A 26688-nucleotide genomic window follows, 5' to 3' on the forward strand; every position below is an offset into this window, starting at 1 on the left:
TTTAATATTTTACAATCCTTTATTCATGGTTATTTCATTATTTACTTTTTCAGCGCCACTTTCCAAGTGTCATTTTTCCATGCTGTCTGACGACAACAAACAAAAACAAAACAAAAAAACAAAACAAAACAAAACAAAGGAGAGCTTTGAAGAATGAGAGTCTATACAACACTTTTGTCAAGGGGCAGAGAGAGATTCACATTTCGGCTCTCGGATTGACCTCTCATCCCTTCCACTTGTCAAAAAAAAAAACAAACAAACAAAAAAAAAATCAGTAAACAAAAGGTTAAAAGCAGGACTGTCAGTCAGGTGAATAGCTGTAGAGTTGTCTGTCTGTTTGGCTATAAAAACACACCACGCTCCTGTTGAGAAGATCTTTAAAAAGAACAGGGGGGTCCTCGTTCTCCTCTGGCTTTTAAAATGCTTTCCCCATCTCTGACGAAAAGAAAAAAAAATATACAAACTACCACAGTTAATCCAAAAAATACAAAATATAAAGATGGTCTCTCTTCCAGGTGCTGCTCCAAACATTGGAGGATAATATTTGTTTTTTGTTTTTGTTTTTTTAAAAAAAGCCTTTTGTGAAATGAAAAGAGCCAGTGGCGAGTACAGAGAGGGGGAAAATGCTCGTGAGATTCCCAAATGACTGACAAAAATTAAAATTTTGGTACGAATCTGTCAGAGAAGATTATTTAGCTGTTGTTGTGCTGTGGCGACGGGAGCTGCTGGCGGATACATTTCCTCATAAAATGATCTATCAAATACTTCCTGAGAAACAAAGGAAATATCTACCTGGCGTGAAGAGAGGAGAGGAGAGGATGGGAGAGGAGGGGAGGGGAGGAGAGGGGGAGCTGGCCGGCTGAGAGAGAGGAGGAGGGTGAGAGAACTGAATCAAAATCTGAGCATTAAAAAAAAAAGAAAAACAAAAACAAAAGAAGACTAAATAAGCCGCAGTATTTTGGCAGCAGGGTGAGGAAAAAGCTAAAACCATGACTTGTCGATTGTAAGAACTGGGCAGTGTTTGTTTATTGTGGGCCCAGTCGGCTCGGTCGAACCCTGCAGAGTGTAAACATGGAGCTGGAGGACAGAGGAGATGTGGGCAGCAGTGCTGGTGTTGCTCTGTTTGTGCTCTTCAGCACAGGGAGGAGGAGGAGGAGGAGGAGGAAGAGGAAGAGGAGGGGGAGGCAGACTAACAAACTGTCCATCCAGCTGCTGGTAGCATCCAACACCCACGGCGCTCACACTGATCACTGCTGGAGCTCTATCTGTTAAAGGATCAGTTCCTCACATTTTCTCTTCTACCTCTGGAGGCATTGAGTCGAGCAGATTTTGTTTTCATTGTCCGGCTTTTGAGACATTCGTGGAGCCGCCAACGACGGCATCTCGGCAGCAAGAAGACGAGTTTTAATGAGGACGATATTTTTGCCAATTTGCCTGACGACAGTTTGAAAAAGTGGGGGCTGGTTTACGTTCAAGAATGAGACAACATCAGGTGTAAATTCTGATTGGAGAGAGGACCAGCGTGAGGCGGTCTTCTACAAACAACGCTGAATTATTGGTAACAAAGTTTGATTAATTGCCCGAATGGTCAGCGACGCAGCCTTCGATCGATCCGCTGGATTTCTGGAGGTTCAGAAATTTGGGTTGCAGGAATTTAGTTTGTGCTCCTTTAAAAATTAAAATCGAAAACGGTTAAACACAGAGGCCTGTGGGTTTGTCCACAGTAACGTGGACACGGTTTCTGTTGGTTTCTGCTGCTGTTTAAGTTTAATTCTGAAATATGTTCTAGTTTTCCTCTAAAACTCTTTCAAAAGCAAACTGTGACATAACACTGCCCACCAGGTAAAAGCCAGTTACTACCAACACCTCACTGGCTGTGTTGTCACACTCCTCCACTGTGGTTAGATGGGAGTAGGCAGGGCAGGATATTTTTAGACCACAGCGGCCGGCGGATTCATAAAATGAACCAGCCGCTTTTACCACTTCACAAGAATAAAACAACAGGGCCTCTGAAAGATAATTAAGTGTGAGAGAGGCCTGCGGTGCCACCCACCACCAACATTTAGCCACATCTGGTTGGTGGTTGTGTTTATTTTCCACCCCGGGGGGAACCGGCGGTGAGGTTGGCGTTCGGTCTACGGCAGTCGGGTTAGGTGAAGGCAGAGTCACCGCGCGCCAGAGGCAGGTTCACCGGCTGAAAGGTCAGTTTGTAAGGCGCATCAGTGCTGAAGCGACGACGCTCCACAACCCCTCGTCGTAGCAGCAGCAGGGCAGGAACACGATGTTATTTAGCTTCTGTTTCACATTTACCGGCCAACGTTTACCAGGGATGTCAGAACGAAGGCCGGTCACGGTCATGACCTCGTCTCGCGCCAAATTACGTTCAGTTTTTGGACGATTATAGACGAAAACTGTTCATAAACATTTGGCCCTTTTCCACTACAAGATCTTATTGACCCGCAACTTTTAGATGTGCCCTTCACAGGTTCTACTTCCTGTTCTTCCAGCTCAGGAGGGAACGCAGCAGCTGGTTTGTAACACAGCAAATGTGGTAATCAACAGCGGTGGACGTGTCCAGGTAAGTGCTGCAGGTAAGTTTCAGCATACAGCTGATTCATGTATCTAATGTGTGTTACATACACTCAGCAGATTCAGTTCAGCAGTGCAACCTAATGTAATCCAACACAACACAACAGAAAAACTGACTGCGGCGTACCTAATAAACCGGCAACTGAGTGTATATTCAAAACCTACACATTACGGGTTCTCAGAAGTTCAGGTTATGGGTCATTAAGTTCCTGTGGCACAAAAGAGCCGACTGATCTCATGTCAGTTCACGTCCCCTCCGACCGTGTCCTCCCTCGTCCTCACTTCTCACTTGATTTATAAAACTAAAGTCACTTTTTCCCCCCGGTTGCTGCCCTGCTGCTGCACCACTCCGCGCCCACAGTCTGAGAGATGCTGCAGCACAGATTTACGGTTGTGGTCCGGAGCCTCTACGCTACCTCCCTCTTTAGGTTTAGTCAGTTTGGAAGGGAGGCGGAGCCTGTACTGTACGTTTAACCAATTATCTTTGGTTCTTAAGGGGCTAATATAAGCAACAGCTCTTAAAGCCAACACAACAGGATAACAGAGAGAGGGAAAAGCACAGGATAGTCTGGATATTAGGTGTGATTTTCTTATCTGCCAAAACAAACCAAAGTCTTTCGAGTTGTTTTAGAGAAAGTTCCAGTTCAGGAAAAGAAGGAAAATAAAGGCCTGATGATGGAGGTGGTGGAGAGGAGGAGGAGGAGGAGGAGGAGGAAGAAGGAGGACAGGGTGGGAGGAGTTAATCACTGAGGATGATGAGGCGCGGTTGGAGGGTCAGAGGGAGGGAGGGGTTCCAAATGTGTCTTCCCCCCCTCTGGCCCAAACGTCTCCTTTCCCCCAACGAGCTGAGGTCAAATACAGGAATGTCAGCAGGTGGACTGCCCTTCCTCCTTCAATTATTCATGGTGCATGGTTTTTCTCCGTCCACCCGTCCCTCTCTCACTTTCTCAGCCGTCCGTCCGTCCGTCTGTCCAGGTTTCTCTCTGCAGGTCACTGGAGGTCTCGGTCTTCTAGGTACCGGTACTCAAACGTGAAACCTTCCTTCTTCCGCTGGCCCCATTTCTCATAGTCGAAGTAAATGTACGTTCCCTAAAACAAAACATACAACAAAATACTAAAGACGAGGTAAGAACAACCACACGTCAGCCGGCTGCCTGAGAACTAAACCTGCTGTGAAATAGATTTTACTGTTGGTATAAAGAGGAGCCAGTAAAAGGCAGGGACACCTCCTGGACATTCACAGTCTTTTGTCCTCTACTCCAGGCCCTAAAAATATACTTTCAATCGTTCAAATGTTTTAATAACTATTTAACACATTTCATACATACATTTTGAGAAAGTAGAGCCGTTATTTTGCTAATCTCAACTTAACTTTCTATCAAATGTGGAACAAGATCCCGTTTTAAAGCTTGAGTCATAACCTGCTGAGAAGAATGGTCCCTATGGTCCCTATGGTCCCTATGGTCCCTATGGTCCCTATGGTCTCCAATGATCTTACAAACCCTCTCCACATGAGGTTAAAGCTGACCTGCTCAAACTCATCAGTGATGGTCTTGGGTTCTTCGTGCCTCTGAAACCACATCATGTACTTTGTGTGGAACCTCCACGACTGCTTCTTCAGGGCTTTGGCTGCCAGATACTGGGCCTTAGTGCCCTGCGGACGGGAGAGAGACGGAAAAGAGGACAGAGAGCAGAGGAGAACAGGAGAGAAGACGTTAATAAGCAAAAGAATACCATTTTTATTGTGGTGTCCATTTAAATGACACAAATCCAGAATTTTCCATGTAATATAAAATACACCACAGCAGTTATTTAGTGACCAACAGGTGTATTAGACATTTTTAAGGTTTCCACTTCAGGTGATTTCCAAGGCCTCCTGTCAAAGTTTCAAATCATGAGCCTAAAACAACTGTTCCCAGTCACATGTAGGTGTAAAATAAAGACGACCAGCTGCGTTTTCACTGAGCGTCAATGAAGCTTTTTAACCAAATCAATAAAATCCTGAAGCTGCTCTCTCTTTAGAGAGAAGAACTCGCTCTTTGATTTCGAAGAACTGGCACTAAAACCTGACATGTTATGATTTGGATAATTAAAACTTGACTTTCTGTGTGCTGGTATCATCATATGGGCAGCGATCGAACAGCCTACCTCCAGGTAGTAGAAGATGAAGAAGAGGGTTTCTGTGGAGAGCCGCTGGTAAAACTCTACAGTGTCGGAGTGGGGCGGTGGCACCTGGTGGTGGAAAGGCAGGGTGGGGCACGGGTTCCTCATCAGGTACTGCCTGTAACATGGACACGGAGGGAGACTGTTAACGGGACACAACTGGAGGAAGAAGTCTTACATAGTATTGGCTTTGTAGCGTCACCTTTAAATCCCAATTATTAAAAGTATTACAACCCTAACACACTAAAAAACCATTAACCTGTCACCTGACCTGAAGCACCAGACTGACTGATTTTAGTTAGAACTACTGGGAACGATCGACCAACAAACAGGTTCACTTCCCCGATGGATCCACACAAAGTAGGAAAATTCAGCTGTGGGTCACAGACTGTGCCCAGATGCATTTTTCCGTCCAAACCATGTATTTTTAGAGCAGTTTGTCCTCTGTGTTTCCACAGGCCTCAGTACAACGCCAGCGTGTACCAGAAGCAACAATCGTGTCAAACAAAGAGGACAGGACGGAAAGTTTGGAGTGATAACACTTACACCACCGCTCACTGAGTTCCTGTATCTGACTCAACACACTTCACAGGTTAATAACATGATGAATTCAAATAAAACAAGTTGGGGATCACTGCACGTGACTTACAGACATTAGGAGACTGGCACAAAGATTTTCCTGTCGTGTGTTTTGACGTCAGAATCTTGTTTTTAACAAAGAAAAAGAAGAAATAGGTGCGTGCATTTCTGTGTGTGTGTGTGTGTGTGTGTGTCGCTCTCCTCCTCTGGCTGTGAAACACAACTGGTACTGTGGGACAAGTAGGTTTGAGTGTTTGGATTTAAATGTCAATTGTACGTGTGTGGGCTGACAGCACTGTAGATACAGTACCACTGTAATCTCTTCTCTAATTGTGGCTGGTGTGTGTGTGTGTGTGTGTGTAGCTATGTTATGTGACTGAGGTGTGTCAAAATCCTAAATACATATTCATCATATATCAGATACAGTGACACCTTTTTTATTATGTCTCCTGTCAAACTGTTAAACTGCAGAGTTAAAGCAGCAAATTGTATTTTTACAAACTGAAATTTATCCACATTTCAAAATTGTTTTTCCATTTGATTTTTATCAACTTTTTATAATTCAAAATAAAAACATTAATTTTTAAATTTACTGTATTTAAATAGTTCTGTTCTCTCCCTTTATACCAACTGCACAGTGTGTGTAGTGAATTAAAAATTATATGATTTTTCTCTGGAATATAGCGGAGTAATCTCTGGAGTCCTGCAGGACGTATGACGTCTGAGCAGATACCAGTCTGAAGATGTGCAAAATAAAATTTCACCACACCTGATCCTCTCGGAGTCGGACGGGTGGGGCATGTGCGTCCACGCCGCCTCCTCCATGGCCTGTTGGTAGAGCTGGTCTTTGGACAGGGGAACGGGCCCCAGTGGGCAGACCCCCAGTGACGGGGGGATGCTGACCTCTGACAGTGAGGGCTGAGGTGCTGACGGGGGCCCCGAGGGGGCCGTAGTGCTGCTGGGGAAGATGTCTGGGGAGAGACAGAAGACAGAGAATTAAAGTCAGAGTGTGGAGGAAAAGGGGAAGAAGAAGGGAAGGTTAGATAAGAAAGGGTGAAGGTGAAGGAAGCTGAGGGTGCAGTGGGGAGTGGGAGTGGAGGGGGGGGGGGTTCAGGATTTGAGGTCTGTGAGACAAAGAGAAAAGTTGAGTCAGGGATGATATTATCATCAGCAGTTTTTGTTCGGAGGAGGCTGAGAGTGGGAGGAGAGATGACATTTTGTTCCATTAAACTACAGCTTTCCTATTTCTGACTGTGGCAACCCTCTATCTCCTTTTATTAGGATATCTGTGTGTGTGTGTGTGTGTTACCTGGGGTGAGGTGCAGGGAAGGCACGTCTCCCTCCATCCCTGAGCTGAGTGCTGCTCGCTCGGCCATGGACTTCAGGCTGCTCAGAGGCTCCTGGGGCTGACGAGGACAGACGAGGAGACTCATGGGAAAACAGACTCTCCCGGACGGGCGCTCAGTTATCGTACCTGCGTGTACGGAGGAACTCGAGTTCCCACGTCCGTGATAACGTGGTCATGGGAATCACTTCGTTGTTCGCTCCCCACAGAGATGCTTGTGACGTACTGTCAGACACTATACGGCTGTGAGGCTCCCCACTGTTACCAATTACCACAATTACTGCGGGGGAATAATCAAAGCGCGATACGGCCCGATCATGATTGACACGCACGTTTAGAGTTGCAGTGCTGATGTGAACGGGTGAAATCCGCCTCTGAACTGTGACTGAAAGCCTGCGCCTGCAGATATCTGCTGTGGGACTCCCGCTAAGCGTTTACACACCGAGCATAAATCAGCTTTACTGCCCAACGTGGTCCAACGCGTTGGACCTCGGCAATGCTCTTGTGGCTGAGTGGGCGCAAATCCCCTGCAGCCCGGTGCTGGTGGAAAGACTTGAAACCAGGAGAGCGGAGGCTGTTACAGCAGCAGATTAATGCCCGTAGTTTCGGAAAAAACAATTTTCAATATTCACACATCAGGGTGTCCAAATACATTTGGCCGTGTCGTGTGCACAAATTTTTAATATGCCAACTGCAAAATGAACTCGAGAGACATAAGCAATCAGAGTGGCAGCAGTTATGTTTTGAGCGTTAGTATAAGAACACACGAGAAGCCTGTTTTAACTTAGGATTAAACTTAAAAGTGGATTAATTACATTTTTTGGCAACTAATTCTACAATAATAAAAAAATATAGTACCACTAATATAAATAATAAACATAAATCCAAACTGAAATTATATTCAGACTTTCCTTTGCTACGGCCTTTCATCATGAGCTCAGGTGGATCCTCTTTGCTTTAATTATCTCTACAGCATGATTAGAGTCCACCTGTGGCAAATCCAGTTGATTGGACATAATTTAGAACGGCACACACCTGTGTACACACTGGTCCCGCAATTCACAGTCGTAGGTGACTGTGTGTGGAATTAACTGCTAAAAAAAGATCTTACATAACAGATTATTCTGAAGCGATATTATGCGACTGGTACGTCGAGTATGACGACTTTTAGTGCACTTTAAACTGACATTTCATCACTGTGTAATGAGGAATTACACGTTACAGACATTTCCTCAGAGAGGTCAAGTCAGGGCGACTGGAGCACACATTTCAAACACACGAGCTGAAAATATGGATTTTCTTTTGATCCTTCTCTTCAGTTTTGTTGAAAGATTGTTAGCAGTGTCTGAAATGCTTTGCTTGTTGTACAAACAGTAGAAATGAGACCATGATCGTCCCCCTTGGATTCAACTGTTGGCAGAATTAATTGAATCAGAGCAGTTTTTACTGTGTTTGCAAATTAACAGTCTGTGGAGATTTGGGAGATTAAGTTGTTTTCTTTATCAACAGGCAACTGCAAACACCACAACCTGCCTACAAAATACCAAATCCACAAAAACACCTTTTTTTAACCAGGCTGAAACAGCTGTAAAGGCTTCACTGGGTGAAACTGCGCTCGAGTGTGTGTTCGTAGTCTCACCTTGATGCTATCGGAGGACTGTGAGTAGGACAGCGGCCCGTTCAGAAGGCTGCCGACACTCGCCGTTTTGGCCTCGCTGTAGGAGGCTGGCGACGGAGAGCTGGACGACAAACTCATAGAGCCAGGTAAACTGGGACCAGTGTCCTTACTGGGAACAGGGTGAGAGGAGGAACGGTCAGCAGGTCAGTGAGGGAGCAATGAAGACCAGTGTTCACAACGCTTAACCTTTGTCCCAGCTGGACCCAGTGAATGATCGGGTAAAAACTGTAGCATAAATGATTGTTTCCTTCGGGGGAATCACACTCTTTAGTTGGGGCTTCAAAGGTGAAATCTTTCCATGATTACAAAAATGAAAACATTATATATCAGAGTGTTTGTTTACTATCAGAGAGGAAATATTTATATAAAAACAACGACAGCCGGACAGAAATGAGGGGCCAGGATAACCTGCGCCATCATACTCACGGCTGATTGGCTGTGGAGGTCAAAGACGAGGGTTGGCTGCTTTGTGATTGGCTGGCACTGTTGAGGGCGGACTCTGTTGTGCTGTCTGCTACCACAGCACTGTAACCTGGACAAACAGGAAACAGAAACGAAACACACGTCAGAGAAAATGTAAACACAGCGACATCTGAGGCTTCATCCACATTTATAAAATTATTTACCACTATAGAATGAAAAATAATAATGTATGTTTGTAATGTACATGAGCATCGTTCTTCTGTTCGCGTGTGGATCACTGCTGCAGACAGATACTCACTGGTGCTACCGTTCTGCTTCTGTCGACTTGGCGGTCTGACAGAGAGCGACGAGTTTCCTCCCATCACTCCGCTCCCTGCCGATCCCGAGCTGCCTCCGTTGCTACCGATGACTCCTACTCCGCTACCTGGAGCAAGGCCTCCAACCGGGCTCAGTGACACCAGAGAGGACCCCTGCACCCCCGACGGGCTGGAGCCCAAACCCAGAATCCCAGAGCCCACGCTGCTCCCTCCCGCCGCCGTGCCCAGCAGACCTCCCGCCGAAGATGTCGGCCCGCCGACTGTGATACTTCCACTGCCGATGGGACCCACCGTGCTGTTCGTTGTCGAGGTGCTGACGCCTCCCAGAGAGCCCGGTAAGCCAGAGCTGACCGTGCCCGAAGCAGCTGCCTGAGCATAGGGTGCTGGGGTGGAGCTGGACAGAAGGCCCGCCATGGTGCTCAAGGATGCCGGCATCCCTGACAAACCGAGGCCCCCGGACATCGGGCTGGTGGTGATGGACCCGGACATGCCGCCTTTCCCCAGACCGAGGCCCAGACCGAGGCCGAAGCTGTTGGAGGGCGGCGTGGGCCCCGACGGGGCTTGGGGCTGGGAATTCGAAGTTAGGAGCCCCTGTGTGCTGGCGTTGGGGGGAGAGGAGGCCGAGGAGGCGGGGTGGCTGTTGGTGGAGGTGCTAGAGTTGGTGATAGGAGCTGAGGAGGAGGGGCTAACTGAGTTTTTGGCCTGCTGTTGCTGTGCTGATGAGTGCAGCTGCTGCTGAGTGGCGCTGCTGTAGCTGCCAGCGGAAGTGTTGGAGAGGAGACCCCCCGAGTTGCCGTGATAACTGTTGCCCCCAGAGCCGCTGCTTCCTCCCCCAGCGATGGTCGCCATAGAGACCAGTGAGGATGAGGTCAGTCCTGAGACGGAGGAAGAAGAGGAGGAGGAGGACGAAGAGGATAACGAGGAAGAGGGGTTTCCGTTCTTCACAGGTGACTGGAAAAGAAATAAGAGGACATTAACTCGTTTGTCCACAGGTGATTCTGCGAGCCCATTTTCTTTTCCGGCAGCCTGCGAGTTAAATGTTTCGTTCATCTGTCAGAAACACGCAGCGCTGCAGCACCGTACACAGCAAGAAGGAACCATTAATTGGTTTTTGCTTAAACTGTAAATGTTTAGTTTATAAACACGATCGTCAATTTATCACTAAGAAACAAAAAGGGACGCCGGCGTTTGGTGTCTTCAGACTCACCTGACTAACTTCACTGTCCGTTGAACGTCCTCTCTTCTTATCATCCTCTGAATTCTCCTGAAAAACACACACGGGGACGTATTTGATTCCAGGTGAAATCAGCATTTTAACAGATGAACAGTTTTCGGTTTCAGTCATAAAGATTTCTGGAAATCATAACAACTTTACACAAAGTTAAACTACACCGACTGAACTTCAACTATCCCAGGAATCACTGCGGCACACTGTACATCCCGTCCTTTGCATTCCCTTTCATGCTAAAGTACGACTTCCTGTCAGCAGCGTTTAACAGCACCACGCCTTCTATTCAGACACATCAGACGTATAATAACTACTCTCACTACATTCTGTGTGTGGGCAGACGGGAAGAACAGATGATATAAAGGCAATTCAACAGAACAGTAAGAGCAGATGGCAGAGCACTACAATAACACATACAATGGCAATTATCTCACATTTATATTTTAGATACTGGCCTGACTTGACTCGAAGTGAAAGCAACAAAAGGCTTAATTTTCAGAAATTACAAACATCACATCATTATCACTGTTAGTGACAAATTAAAAGGTCAGTGGAGAGATAATAACCTGGAAGGTCTTTTTGTTTTTGGTGGAAAGGCAGTGGATCAATGGCAGTTTGAAGTTTACTTATTTTTTAAATATTATTTTAAGGCCTCTCTACTCATGAGATCAAACACTGGAGAGTGAAAAGAACCAGAGAAAAGCAAAAGTGTTTGATAAATTTTGTGAGAACAGGAAAAAAACACGGTTCTTAAACATTCTGAATGTCAAAAGTTCGAGAACGTGAATTTGCAAGCCGACGGCAGGATAAAGCTCCGAGGAAGAAAAGTGTTCAGTACTTTCAGCTTAAGTTTTCATACCGTAGTGCAAGTGGCAGGTGAGGGGGGGATGGGTGAAGATGAGGTGGTGGAGGTGGGTGTGCTGCTGGAGTGCTGGAAGATCTCGTCCTCCAAGTGCGAGTGTCCCGGCGGGGAGGTGGCGACCAGCGACTGAGCTGGAGGGAGCAGAGACAAAGGGAGCAGAGTTCAGTAACAGGTGTAAACTGCTCTTGAACTATAATGTTTGCTCCTCATGGAAACCACACACCGAGGCTGTCCTCGGATGTCCTACTTACGGATGTCCTCCAGATCCAGGTCGTCGTATAGAAACTCATTCTCCTCGAAGTCTGGATCCTGCGACGAATCTAGATAGTACTCCACGTCGTCCTTCACGAAGACGGATTTAAGAAAGACACATAAGATAAAGACGGACGGACTTGTGATGTCCTGGCGGTCAATGACAGAGACTCTAAACACTTCAGTCTCTGAACAAACCTTGATCTTCCTGATGGCTTCCACCTGCACCGAGTCGTTGTCCAGCATCCTCAGTATCGTCTCCAGCATCCGGATGTGGTATCGATGCTTCTCAATGAACTTCTTCAGCTCCTCGATCCGGTCTTGCTTCTGTACAACGAGAGTGGGGCGAGGCGAGGAGGAAACACGGGAACAGATGAGAGGAGGGAGTTGAGATATGAGTTTAAAACTGTTTTCTTATTGTTTCCAGACAATTCAGTATGTGAAAACAAAAACAAAAGCTGTTAAAGCTTCAGTCAAATCACATTTTCTTTGCACAAACGGTTCAATGTGGTAAAGAGAGTGTGACATTAAAAAGGATCAAACAGCTGCCGACAGAATGTCATCGGTCTGGATAACATTTTCTTTTTATTGTAATCTTTGGTACAAAGATTCATTCATTTCAATGAGAAACTTAAATGGATTATTCACCGAGACAGAAAGGAACAAAGCGGCGTTTAGAAAGAAAAACAAGCGCCAACCGTTCGCAAAACGAAGAGAGAGCATGTTAAAATTTTAAAAATGGAAATGAAAAAGCGACAGAGGTGAGAAAAACATATAGGAAGTATAATGGCATGCGAGCAGAGGTGCTGCTACGTGTGCACTTTGTGGCTTAATGCATTACATACTACAGCACAGGCAAAGCACCACTTCTGATTTCAATATTTAATTCTCCAGCTCCCTCACAGTGAAGCCACACATGTTCCGATGTACTCGAGCACTTAAATCGCCATTTATTTTTCACTTCTTTGTTTTTTTTTTTTTCTTATTTCTATATTTCAGGGTCAAAGGTGTTCCAGGTCGCACCTGCACCTGCACCAAACCTCTCTGGATGTTTGGATAAAAGTTTAAGAACGGGAGCAGAACACAGTGGAAACTCTGTGGATGACTGACTGAACTGATGTGATTATTAAAACACCACGGCTGTTAAAACACACAGGCACAACACTTTAGATGTATGTTGTTCGGCTGCTGCTGGTCTGCGTTAGTGGAGGCAGCAGAGCGGAACATATTAATGTGTTTCATCTCAGTACATATTAATATACGAGGAACACGAGGAGATCCGTGTGCTGAGTGCAAACAGGCCCCACAGACTAAAATCAAACCCTTAATGTTCTTTATGTTCTGATCAAACTTGTGTTTTTTTACTGTAAAAACAAACCCAAAACAATCACAAAAGAGAAGTTTTCTCAGCCAACATCAGTTTTGGTCGGTTTGGAACCGGTATGAATACCGAGACCAGAAACTCAAACCTGCACTTCTGTGCGACGTTTCTTCAGAGATCTCCACTGATCTCCGCCGTCCTACGCTTTTGGCCATCTGAGCAAACTGCATCAGTGACAGACAAAAATAAAACCCCTCTGGGTCTCATTTATAAAAGGTCCTTTGCGCAACTTTCATGCTCCGAACCAAATATGAACCAATTACAGAGAAAGTCGTCTGGATGCCAAATGAAGCCGGCTGCACATATTTTCTGTGACACAGCAAAAGGCTAATTTTTCTGGCACAGAAGGTTTGAGGTTCCGCGGGACCTGCTTGTTCTCGCATTCTCTGAAACGACTGCCCTGTCGTCAAGGATAAAGTCAAAGAGCTTTTTCTATAAATGAGGCCCCCGGAGAGGACTTTAAAGGGAAAGCAAGAGAGAGAGAAAGAGAAGTGGTCAGCAAGGTTATCCTCATCAGGACAGAGACAGAAGATGAATGGACACATGGTCTGACCTCTCTGCCAGAGGAGAGAGAGAAAAGAGAGAGGAGGGCTGTGAGGCTGAGGGCCGACCGACCGACCGATCTGTGTCAGCGACAAACACAGAGAAAAACAACCAGGAGCAGGAAAACTACGCAGAGGAGAGAAGAACATGAAGAATGAATCAGAGATGAGAACAGACTGACCTCCTTGTCTCCTTTCTTTTTCCTTGTCTGGACCGACAGAGACTCCACTTCACTCTCAAACTGGTCCACCTGCATGTTTAACGTGTCTATCGTATTCTGAGGAAAGAAAGGAATGTAAAAAAAAAAATAAAATTAATATCAGAGTGAGAGCTAGAACATTTCAGTGAAATCAAATTAAGGAACTTCTGAGCTAACACCTCAATAACCTAACATTCAAAGTACAACACAGTCGAGAAAGTCAAAATACGTTTGAGTTTACTGGGAGAAATGGTTCTGTTTGCTCTGCTTGAACTGAGACACAAAAGGTCTGACTGGCAGAGGACACGGATCCCAGGTTTGAGATTTCATCACCTTCACCACGGAGGACTCGCACCGTTAAGTGGAACCGAACATGGTGAGCACAGAGACGGCCCCCTACTGGAAGTTTGGGAGAATCTTTATTCAGAAGGTCACAGGGTCACAGTCACTTCACTAAAAGCCGAATTCTCCTGCCTCTCCAGGAAGGAAACATGATGGTGATCACCATCAGTCTGTTGTAGTGGGACAGGACAGTGGAGATGCGTCTCTGTGATGTCTCCCGCCTTTCGAAGGAGTGCACCGCTGCCATTAGGTCACACGCTGTGCTGCCTTGGCCTTGGAGCATGAGACTGAGCTCACTCTGATGAAATGTTACTAAAAAAGCTCCGTGTTGTCGTCATCCTGCAGAAAATCCAACTGCTGCCTGTTCTGTTTCTGTTTTCTGACAGCCCGAACGCTGGTTTACTTTTCTCACCTCACCGCCGACGAAACGCTCCGCCTGCCGACAGACCGCCGACGAAACGCTCCGTCTGCCGACAGACCGCTGGCGGTCGCCGTTAATTCCACTGTCAACCGCAGCACTGATGCTCGACAGATGACTTTAAATGTTATCTCACTGTTTCAGATCTAATGTTTATGATGCAAGAAAACTGTCAGGATGAATTTTGGAGGTCTTTACACTGATAAGGCCACTGACAGAAAACAAACACAACTATACTGATCATCAATTAACTGTAACTGAGTAATCAAATCACAGCGCTTTGTAACTATGGACAGTCGTGAAGCATTAATGAGAGCGGCTGCTGGATAACGAGGTTTTCAGCATTTTGTTATTGTGAAAGTTGAGACGATGTTTTGTATTAAATCTGGTTTTCGTTCTGCTTTTGTCACTTTCACTTCCAGGATTTGTTTAAAAGAAACATTTAAAAACATTCTCAGCGTAAAACACCTCTGAGGGAAACTACCTCTGACCCATAAAGTCTTCCTCTCGAAAACAAACTGACTTGATAATACGGAAAAACATTACTGCTCCTGACACAAATCCATGTCTGGGAGCCTGTGACAGATCCTTTAATTATGAATCTCACTGTTAGCCACGTCCCGACCTCCTCCTTCTCCCTCTGGGCCGGGTCCACCTTCTGTGCCAGACCCAAGCCTTCTTTTGAGTAAGCTTTCGTCTTGGTTTCTCTTTCCACTATCTTGAACCGCTCCATTTGCTGCAGACAGACACATATATAAACATGAACAAAAACAAACAAACAAATATTTTTAAAAGCTGTACTTGTGCCGGTGCGGATCACATTATAATTAAACCAAGTTGTTCTAAGTACTTTTATTCTCTATGAACAATGAAAAAAGTTTTGGCTTTGTGAGTCTGTGTGTCTGTAATCATGTCAGAATGTGGTGCTGGTACTGAGCGCTCATGGCTCGAACATGTTGTTGTGGCTGCAGTGATCCCACTGCCAGATGGTCTCTACTTTCTTATGCTTTTATTACATAGAGTTCTTAAATAATCTTAACAGCGATGGGGCTGTAAAAGAGAAGGACTCTGTGATAATAACTGGAAGTCTCACAACAGAGGAGCCATTAAAGTCCACTTAGCAGACCAGAGATCGGATAAGACCGTGTACAGTCTGTTACTGAGGCTTGTTACAGCCTCTCCTCTCCTGTTTTTAGAGGACTGATTCATCTTTACGTCTGAGCATCCAGGACACTGGATGTCTTAGACGTGATACTGTGGCTGTCTTTTTGTCTGATGTTTCCAACAACAGCCCTGTCCGCTTCCTGCAGAACGCTTGTGACCGAACGTATAATTTCAGGTCAACCAGCAAAACCACAGCAAAACTTCAAGAGCAGCTTCGGCTAAAAACCAGCTCATCGAGATCAGAGGGAGCTCTGGCGAGTCGCTCTCGTCCCTCATTGTACGGGCAGGTGGCTCGCATTCAGTCCATCTCAATGACCCTCATCAAAGGCTCGTGTGGCTCTGCGGCCTGAAGAACACGTGTTAGATATCGGATCAGCTCCCACATTTCCACGCTCTCTATGAAGAACTCCGCAATGAGCGTCTGTGGGCGCAGCTCTTTGCTTAAAGGGGTAATCTGAGAAATTACTCTGGTAACTTCTTTACTGCTGTGTCTGTATAAAGCATTTTTTTTGTTACTGAAGTCTGAGTTTTTGTTGCTGATTGAGGGTTTAATTATTAAAGTGAGACAAAGTTAACAAAAGGGACTTCTATTAAATGACGGTATTACAGATCGTTAACAAAAAAACAGAACAAACCTTAAAAAGGAAGGAAGGAAAGTTCTGGATCAAAACCTACAGGCATCTTAAGGTTCGAGCTCCAGGTACCTGTGTTTATCAGCATGTTTAATGTAACATAAGTTTTACTGCAGAATGTTTTTGAATTTGTCCCATTTTTAAAGACAACATGCAAGATGCTGCTGCACTTGTTGAAGTACTAACTTACATAGATTTTGCTATAAGTTGTTTCCATAGATGCGTTCATGTTTTGAGAAACTTGCCACGACTCACTGATGGAATCTCAGCTGACCCCTTTGCCTTTACAGCGCTACGTATCTGATATTCAGCTGACTTTTTGTCTTTCTCACATAAAACACAAGGATATTGGAAAACTAGATGAGAAAGCCGGAGGAATTTAAAAAGAAAAATCTTTTCCCCAAATAATTTCAGCATCATTATGACACGCTTCAGTCGCTGGAATTTGTCAAATACATTTTTCAGACTTTTCGAGACTTTCCAGAGTTGAAAACAAACACAATCCTCCAGAGTGAACGCAGGTCCTGGAGGGACTGTTATAATGAACATGATGCGTCCTACCTCTCTTCCCTTCAGTTCCTACTCACCGTCTCTATGAGTTTGCGGTTCTCTACTAGCTGCCTTTTGTCTTTGATCTCGTTGGATGCCACCCACGTCTTGATCTGGTCTCGAAGACGCTGAGGGACCAGAAGAAGAAGAAGAGGGAGAGAGACGGAGCGGGGGAGGGAGAGAGAGAGATTGGTGGGGGGGGCGAGGGAGAGACACATCAGTGAACTCTGTGATACGTGCAGAGACTCGTCTTCAGCAGTCATGGATGATGAACTTCATACAGCAAACAGGCTTGGCTTGGAGTTTGGTCCTCATGGTAACATCAAGATGAAGCACACACACACTGCTTCTGGCTGACCGTGATGATATTTGATGCTCCACAGGCAAACAAACATGCTGGCACACACACACACACAGTCTCTATCTGAGGAGGCAGGATAAACGATTTCACGTCAGCAAACAACCTCCGTCTTTTCATCTTCAGGGCCCAGAATATCACGATATCACGACATGAGACCTGAAGTCGAGTCGGTCAGACTCTGTCTCACCTGCCGGCAATAAATTTTAAAAATCACAATCATTTGTCGTTTCTTGTCAATGTGAAGATTTGCAAAACGAGATTTGTGAAGGTGTCAGGTTGGGCTTCAGGAAATTTTGTGTCTCTCATTATCAATTAATCAAGAAAATAAACAGCAGATTAATCATGAAATCACTAATTAAACAAAGCTAAAAAAAGGGGGTGAGTACAGGCTGGCCAGCAGAAATATATTTAAATAAATTAAATAAATATTGAAATTAAAGTCCTGTGGTTTGTTTTATTTTGTTTTGATTTTGTGACGTGATCAGAACCTGCTTTCTCGATAACAACGCGTAGGCGGTTAAGAAAGCAGAGTCAGTTAACGCAGGTGGTGGAGTTTCAGTGGTGAAGACTTCGATATGCAACCTCCTGCAGATCACAGGACGTGTGCAAATAAAAACAACAGCCATGAAAAACAGGTGTAGCGAGACGGATCTTTCCATTTACAGATACATCTTTCTGATGCCGTGGCTGGTGTCCTCGCAGTGTCTTCCCAGTGTCCTCATGTGCTGATGCCACAGAACCAGTGAATAAAAAGAAAGTTTGCAGGTTTACCAGCTCACTAAGAGGCTCCAAAGGTTCCCATAAAGGTCTGTGGGAACCTTCTCTGTCATGAGAGACAACCCAGCGTCTGAGGACTGAGCTGGAGCGCGGACATTTGGCGGGTTTCTTAATTGAAGTGATCAGCAGGACAGACATTTGCTGAGACTGTTATTAAAACGACAGCCATCTAAACTCCACATAACTAAAAGAACGCTGGTTCTTTGAATAATTTACAGTTGGTCTGATATAAGTTTTACCATAAAGTTATAAACGCTGATAAGTCGAGTCTCTTAATTACTTATTTAGTTCTGGGGAATCGCTGAGAGGATTAAAACCCCAACAACTCTTCAGTGGAAAAAACTTTTCCTGGGGGTTTAACTTCTCAGATTTATATCGTCTCTCCTTATTTACCTGTAGCTTTTTAATCTCTTTCTTGAGGTCTGCTTCATATTTCTCCTTCTGGTTCGCGTTTGCTGCATTGTGAAGCTGCAGAGAAGATGAAACAGAGGAAGGATCAAACAAACAGGTGACAAGTTCTGGTCCAAAACAGTATTAATGGATCTGAACTGGGGAAAAAGCCATAACACAAGAAATAAATAAACTGGGTGAACTGGGTGTTCATGCAGAGCTATGGTGATGCTGGGAATCCCTACCTTAGGGATTCTTATGTAAGTTTAAATTATTTAAGTGTGTGTGAAAAGTTGGAAGAAAGTGAGGGAAACAGGGTGGAAGGGTTTTGTTGTTTTATGGTCCAGATCTGATTTTTATACACTCTTCAAAAATATATTACGGAACAAGGAATGCACACTGGCCAGTAAAAGTGACAATAAAAAGATTCTTGGAAAAAAAAAAGCAGTAATCCTCCTTTTGGAAAAGAGGAGTTCAGAATTCAGCATGTATACTGTAAATACTGAAAGACGTTGTACCAGCCTGTGAATTAAACCCTTATTCATACTTTTAATATCAAAATTCTGTCATTTATTTTGGCTTTGCTCTATAAATTAATTTTAGGACAACTGTATTATCTCTTTGGGAAAATTAAGCTTGTTTCAGCAGCAGCAAAGGTAACATGGTTAAACAGGGAAAAAAGAAAAAACGAAATAATAAAAGTAACAAACATGAACATTTCTGGGGTAATTCAAGCCTCCAGAAAGTCCGTGGATCTCAGATCTAAAACTCTGACAACATAACTGCAGCCAGGCAATAAATCCAGGATATAATGAAGCAAAGAGGGCGACTGGGATCTTTGGTAACTGAACCATTAACGACTTTCTGCCTCTTTATTAGCCAAACAGATGCACGGTGGCCCTCTGGGCTGCTCTGAGCTCAGGGCCGAGCGCTGTTTAAATAACAACTGTATTTTATGAGAAGTATCATGAGGACTGTTCGCTCCTTTGTGGAAATGATGGCATTTAACTTGAGTATTTTTGCGGTTTGGACAAATGGTCACGCAAAACAAGACATTTAATTACATCATTTCGTCCTGTGATAGTTTTCACTGCTTTCTGGCGTTTTACAGACAAAACAATTAGTCAATTAATTGAGAAAATAATCGGCAGAATAATCGATGGGGAGAATCATCACACTCCTTCCTTACCTTTTGCCAGATGTCTTCAAACTGCTCCACGCCCTCCGCTACTTTTTTCAGACATCGATCTATTTCACCTGGAGGACGAGAACAGGACGAGAACAACAAAAAGGTTTAGTGTCAAAACACTGAGGGCCAAGTTAAAGACGCAGGTCAGCTGATTATCTGGAGCGAAAACCAGAAAACCTCTTTTCAAGTCACTCCATGCAGCAGATTTGAGAAGCTGCTTCTGGAAACAGGTCACGGTTCTGCTCGTGTTTTAGATCACACACAGAAAAACAACATAACACACCATACAACTAACTAAGGCTAACATCTCATGAAATATGCAAATCATCTGAAGTACATTATGCTTGTAAGCAAGAGGCGACACGCACGCACACACACACACACACACAATCTTTAAATCTTAAAACTGCAGCTCCATGGTTGGTCGTTGGTAAAGGAGTCAAAAATAGATGAGGAGTGACAGGAAGAGACAAGCATGTCTACATTTAGGCTTTGTTATCACCGCCATGTCCCAGATTTATGTTTTCCTCACGTCACATGACACACGTGACACAGATTAGCTGTTACTGCCATTAAACATAAACAGGAAAAAGCTCGTCTCTGGCCTGGATCGCACACCAAGGCTAGAATCTTTTTCTCTTCAACGTGCCGCACAGCTGCCGGCTTTAGTCAAACGAGACATCGTCCTGCACCCTGAGCAGCTGAGACAGACATTTTTCACTATTTCCTGACATTTTACAGACTAAATGATTCACTGAAAACATTACTGGCAGATTAACTGATGATGACAGTAATGGTTAGTTACATCTCCTGCATCCGATCCAGTCTGATTAACTGCAGCGTGGCAGCAGTCTGAGCAGTAAAATCAGAATCTGTTTGGTTTTTATGAGGCTGTCTGCAGTCAGGAATAAATCCGGGCATATTTGATGTTAAACATACGGAGGATCGTTAACAGCGAGGTTACTTCTCTGAGCTTGTAGTTCTGATATTTTCAGCAGCACCGTGAAAGCAGCATATTGTTAATTTGTTGTGTTGACTCACAGTTTGCACAGTTGTCAGTTTGTTTCTGTCTAATGTGTTTGAAAAGGTAGAAAGTTCAGACGCACTCAGCAGCAGAGCCTGAACGAATTATCTTACCACTAATATAAGACTGATTATCGGCAGATATTTAATCACACAGAGCCATACTGAGACTCTGCAGAACAGCAGAGTTCCCGTTCAAAACGCTTTTAAAAATCCTTCCAGTGCTTTAAAAACAATGAAAACCGCTTCCAGCTTCAGCTCTGACGGTTTCAAATATTATCCCCACATTGCTCGGAGTGTTCCTTGACCAACTGTGTGGTCACTAACGGAGAAACACGGAGCGACGAGGGAAGATGCAACAACCGGCGCAGACGGGAGCAGCCCAAGTTGTCTGAACAAACTCCAGCGTGAGTGTGACCTTACTCAGCCTTGATGTTAAGATACTGCTGCGGGTGTGTTATTTTTAGATGAAAGTCTACCTCCTCTGTAATAATACATTACAATTTGACAGAGCTGAGTTGGTGCCTGTGCTCGATCTTTTCTTCTGTATGAGGTAGATTTAAGGGGAGGTGTGTGTGTGTGTGTGTGTGTTTTTAGTGTGACAGGAGTCACAGGAGCGCACGTGACGATATGAGTGATGCCGACAGAGAATCATCAAGGATGAATCCTGTCAAGAACTGTGTTTTCAGCCTGCGGCGGCAAACGTCGGTTGAAAATAACTTCAAAGTAAAAGAGTCAGAGGAAAATTTCTGCAGAACAGAGCTGAGCCTCAAGGTTTTCTGTCTTTACACAAAGGTCTGGGTCGGGTTACAGGGCTCGCTGTGGTGAGCGCTCAGCTTTGGATGCTGGATATCATCAGAGCACCGTGAACTGTTCAAGACATCAGCGTCAGCGTCACTGTTACGGTTTAAATTTTTAAAATAAAAGCACTGGGAACAGAGGAGCTGAGCCGCAGAGGAGTCGGATCCTGACTGCTGCTACCTTTAAACACACAGTGTGAATGTCTGAGGCCTCGAACGCGCTCTGCTGTCTGCTGAAAGTGTGCCAGCGTCACGAACAGACTTTTGCACAGATGTCTGCCAGCACACATGGACGCAATGTCACCCTGTACGCGAAGAGGAAGTGTCACATTTGCCAGAGAAAAACATGAAAAGAAAACAAACACACAAACAGAAACCTTTAAACCGAGGTGTGGTGGCTGATGTGGATGTAAACTGCGAAATTTCTAATTTCATACCACAAGATTTATATATGATCACAGCATAAATACATTCTTAAAAATAAAATCAACAGACTGGAAATGCACATTTCTGTGCACTTCTAAGCTAATTATGTTGCTTCTGTTGGTGGACAGAATATAAAATGCATTACTCTTAATGCCTGGTGCCTGACATGGATGCAGACAGAGCCTGAGAGTGGAGGACAGTGTGGACCAATGTCTCCTGTAAGTTCATCATATTGTAGTTGAAGCTACAGGAAGCAAAACTCTAACTCTGACTCCCTCTGGAGCCAGAAACCTCTAACCTGGCAGGATGACAGCTTACACAGCTCAGTAAACAAGCTGCTTGTGAGCGCATGTGACTTTTGTTTACAAGACCCAGTTCCCTCTTAACCAAGCAGCGTGAAACTAAAGTGCACCAAAGCAAATTGTTCCACTTTAGGTCACAAAGCAAAACACACAACAACCCAGCAGCAGCAGGTGTGATCACACTTAAGCTGCAAAAATGTTTGAACGTGCGTCTTTATTTAGAGCGACACATGGGCGGAGTTTATCGCAAAGAAGCCACCAGGGGACTTTCCAATCACAGCAGCAGAACCTACACCAACTCTGAGAGGCTCCTCTGTGATTATGGTGCTCATTGAAAATATAATTTGTGGTAAACCTCGCCCACCTGACCTGATAACAAATCCTGATGCTTATTTGCATCACACACACACGCACACGCTTACTCAGAAACCTCACCTTGAAGTTTCCTTTTATCGGCCATGACTGATGACTAGGATGATGTCTTCATGCCTTCTTTCACTGCAGAGGAAAAGAAGAAAAAAAAGTGTTTATGCATTTATCTGTTTATTTAACTGGGACAGTGCATACTAATTAACACTGTGGTAACTCTGACATAAGACTGAATGTAAAACTTAAAACAGTTATTGAAATGAGACATACTGTAAGCACACAGAGGAAAGATAAAAAAGACAAAACATCTGAATCGCACTAAAGAAAAGTTAACAAGAAGAAGACAAGACCGATGGAAAGGACATGGGACATATAGGGAGAAATGTAGAGGCCATCTTCGTCTTAATTAGCAGGCAGCTGGCCCGCCGAAGCAGCTGTCCTGCCGAAGTGCCTTTGGGCAACACACTGAATCCCTGCCAGCTTCAGAGGTGCAGCTCTGCAGTGAAGCTTGACCTTCATCCCCCTCGAACGTCTCTACAGGAATCTGACAGTGTAACTAACAGGAACATCCTCCTGACGATACCCGTGTTGTTAAACGTGTAATTTCAGGTGTTGTAAAGTAGCTGATTTGTTTTACGTCCTTTCCGTAAACCCGTCTGCCCAGCGTCCACGTCAGCTGATGATTTCAATGTTTTTCAGCAGCTTTCAGAGAACATGTTGGAACCTGTTGCATTTGATGTCATTTCCACTGCCTCCGTGTGACATGCTTTAGCGTGCAGACGTGCTGGGTTGTGATGATATGTTTTTGAACTGCACAACATCGGCTGACTTTGAGACGCTGACACCAAAACCTGATGTAAATCACGAATGCTTTGGATTCAGAGACGGGCTGACTCCAAGCTCTGAGGAGTCCCTTGCTGAATCTTTCATTCCCTCGCTTAAATATTTATCTACGCTGCACCGTGTTAAAGTAAGATCTTATGTCATTTTTGATAACTGGAGGAGGACGAGTGCTCGGCCTCAGCCTACGGCCGGTGTGACACCGTGACCCGTCGGATCCTGTGACCTGCATCGGAGCAACAACGAGTTCACCCTCAGGTAACGTTAGGTGCACTGTGCAAAAAATCTATGACTTACTTAGCTGATGTTTGACTGATAAAGTAGAATTAATACTATCACCTCCACTGAGGAGGTCACGTTTCCACCCCTGTCTGTTTGTGGGTTTGTTTGTTTGTCAACAGGATTACACCAAAAGCACCGAACCTGTTTTGCACCGACCTTGTTGGAGGGATGGATCACGGGCCGGGGGAAGAGCCCACTAAATTTTGGGGCAGATCTGGAACATTTGCTAAGAATCTGAATTGTTTTCTCTGAAGTCTGGACCATGCTGTTGTTTGACGCTGGCCTTGGTGGAGGTCCGCGCTCTCTGAGCGTCCCTCTAGTTTCCACTGTGTTGTTTTTAATTTAGTGTCTATGGCTCCTGCACCTGTAGCACAGCCCCCCCAGTGAGGAGCAAATGATGTTTTCCCTCGAAGCAAAAGGAAAAATGAGTCGGGACAGAGTTAATGAATGTCACAGAGCAGTGACAAAATGTGCTGTGAGAGACCTACAACCTGTAAGAACAGTAAAATCTCTGGTTTAGTTATGTTACTGAATAAAATGAAAATGTTACAGAAGTTTTTAAGAGATATCTTCATGTCAACAGACAAACGACCTAAAAAGATTCGAAAGGGCATTAGAAAGGGATTCAGATTTGATGTGTGTGTGTGTATTTGATAATATTACACTATATCATGATTTTTTTTTATATTAAATTCCCCTTAAGTTGGTGAGAATTTATGGCCATGCTGTATATTTTACTAGTTTTCCACAAAGACCAATAAATTTACATTTTGCCATAAACAAAACTAAATTTAATGCATGCTGTACTTGGTTAATGTCAGTGAGCAGAAAAAGAAAAGACATCGTTTGGTCTATAAAAAGTTATTTTCTATATGTGATTCACGACCGCGACATTTGCTTTTATTGTGGAGCAGGGAACAGGATGTTTCTCTCAGTTGCGTGCCCAAATGAGGTGGTTTAATGTTTCCTTTCTCCACCGTAAACATGTAAATATAGACCTTTTTTTAAAGACTTTCAAACTCAGCTTTTCCATCTACAGTGCATCTGATCCGCCGAGTTAAGGCAGGAATTTCACAGACATGAGTGCAGCTAGAAAAGTGGATCTTCTCGACCCAGAACGGGACCTAAGTTGCCTTTAACTGTCACAGAGAACATGTTTGTTGATGAGAAAAGGAGCACATGCTGAGCAGACATATCTTTACCGTGCAGTCTGAGGTGAGGACAATATGCCATCTCAGCTTTAAGGCAAAAACTGGCAACAGATCAACAGCGGGTCAGTTATCACATTCGGACACAGGCCATTAAACAAAGGCATTTCTGACCATGCTGGAGCTGCAGAAAGCTGCTGTTTATAACGCTGTCCTGACTCATATCCTGAGGGAAACTGACAGTTACGCAAGAACAAATTAAACTCAGTTCAGATAATGTACTAAAGGTGTTATCATGGTTATCCTGGGCCTGTGGTTCCTAACTGGTGGCTTTGGGTCCATCAGGTTTGGTTTGGTTTTGCATTTGAAAATGTGTTGTCATGTATTTAATTTTACCCAAATCCGTCAGTAATTACTCGAGAGCAGACACTCTGTTTGTTAAATACACCATGCTAAAACGCAGTCTTAGTGTTACACTAAGAAGTGTTACTAAAACCGTGTCCACCCCACACATATCAGTCAGTGTAGGCTAAATCTCAGAGGCATTTCTCAGTATAACTAAGTGTAAGGTTTATTGTAGAGCTTTCAGCTCAGTGTTATGTACAACACGACAGACTGAATCCTCCAAAAACACCATGAAGTTGATTCAAAACCTCTCTAAGGCATTTTAAACAAAAAAAAAAAAGACGATTCCAACTTTCACGAAGCTGGAATTTACTTCAGGGTTTTAGCTAGTTGTAATTAACAAACTACTGAAACTCATCTTTCTGTGGTTTTTGCTAACAATAAAACTATACAACACTGCCAGTCGTATCCCTTAACTTTGGTCATATTTAGGTGTCCTGCTGGGCAAAGGGTGTAAGATACTGACCCTGTAATTCTAATATCCCCGGTTCATGTTATCTCTCCTCGCCCCTCCTTCATTTTGCTGTCACCTCCTCACTGTCACTGTCAAATGAAGCTACAAATGCCCTAAATATACAAAGATGTTAAAAAGGTGTTCATATCACCCTGCTCTTTGTGATAATGCTATCAGTGTTATACACCATAACAGAATGTATTGATTATTTGGCCAACTCCTAAATAAAACCTAGGAAAATCTTGGCCTAAACTACTTCAGATATTTTATGTTTTTGAGTTATTTGTTTTGTTAGTTTTATCCTCTGGTCCTGTCAAGTTTACTGAATCAAGAGATATAAACTTGAAACTAAGGCATCAAACTGACACACGTTTTACTTTGGTAACCGCATCGAATGTTGATAAACACGACTTTAATAAAACATAAACCTGTCTGTATTTTATTTTTATTTTCCAAACAGGTGCACACATCTGGAGCAGCCGAGGGCACTTTTACTGCCTGTTCCTTCCGTATTTTACGCTCACATCTAAAAACTGGACAAAACAATCGCGCAGTGTTTCCGGACCGCGGGTCAAACATTTGCTATCCCGGGATGTTTATCAACAACGCGGGCATCACTGGTGCCAACAGCAGCCTGTGGGCACCGACCTCCGAGCAGACACACTTCAAAAACAAACTCCGCGCTGAAGTTACACACCGCGGCTCCGCACAAGAAGTTGTGTTTTTTTTTCCGTTTTAGCAGCAAACACACGGACCACAGCAGCGTGGAGAGCTGCAGCTTCCCACCGGCTGCGCTGTTTGATGTGGGAGACACAATTTGGAAAGAGGAGAGAGGCGGAGAGAGAAAGGGGGGGACGGCACAGAAATCCATCACCTTTGGCTCTGCAGCCTACTCACCTGGATTTTTCCGGGTTACGATTTCTTTCCTCTGTCGCCCCACACCGGTAAATCTTCAACGATTCAGTATAAAGGGGTATTTTCTAAAAATTTCCACAATTCCTCTCGCTAAACAATCACTCCGCACATCCAAGATGGCTACCAGGAACACCTCCTCCTCCTCCGATGCCCTGTTGGACAGGAGTCCCGCCCATCTTGGCTGTGATTGGCCCGATGTGTCCACTTCCGCACTTCTATTCGTTAAAGCCTGCTGTCCGTCAATAAAGACGGGTTTTACTACTTCCCGTACAACTCGCACTATGATTGGACAGATTGTAAAGGTGAAAGGCCACCCCCCCCCCGCGCTCCCCCCGTGGCTGCA

At 44.5% G+C, this 26688-nt stretch overlaps 1 protein-coding gene across 2 annotated transcripts; it reads right to left on the reverse strand.

The window, feature by feature from the left end:
- cnot3b (CCR4-NOT transcription complex, subunit 3b) lies at positions 1–26476 on the reverse strand. 2 transcript variants are annotated; one of them, XM_041053467.1, is made up of 19 exons: positions 26328–26476; positions 22368–22430; positions 19382–19449; positions 18196–18270; positions 16703–16792; positions 14927–15055; positions 13542–13637; positions 11635–11763; positions 11436–11526; positions 11182–11315; positions 10302–10358; positions 9076–10045; positions 8781–8886; positions 8316–8463; positions 6641–6737; positions 6101–6302; positions 4738–4870; positions 4118–4243; positions 1–3678 (listed from the first exon to the last, which is right to left on the reverse strand). In XM_041053467.1, exons 2-19 carry the CDS (start codon positions 22390–22392, stop codon positions 3580–3582), a joined length of 2775 nt encoding a protein of 924 aa, XP_040909401.1. In that variant the 5' UTR covers positions 22393–22430; positions 26328–26476; the 3' UTR covers positions 1–3579. The 2 variants fall into 2 exon arrangements, with proteins under 2 accessions (XP_040909401.1, XP_040909402.1); XM_041053468.1 differs by lacking the exons at positions 18196–18270; positions 19382–19449; positions 22368–22430; positions 26328–26476 and adding an exon at positions 16119–16187 and having other exon boundaries at positions 16703–16728.
- Between the last annotated feature and the right edge of the window lie 212 nt (positions 26477–26688).

The sequence above is a fragment of the Toxotes jaculatrix genome, chromosome 13, assembly GCF_017976425.1.
Source record: "Toxotes jaculatrix isolate fToxJac2 chromosome 13, fToxJac2.pri, whole genome shotgun sequence".
NCBI lineage: Eukaryota > Metazoa > Chordata > Actinopteri > Toxotidae > Toxotes > Toxotes jaculatrix.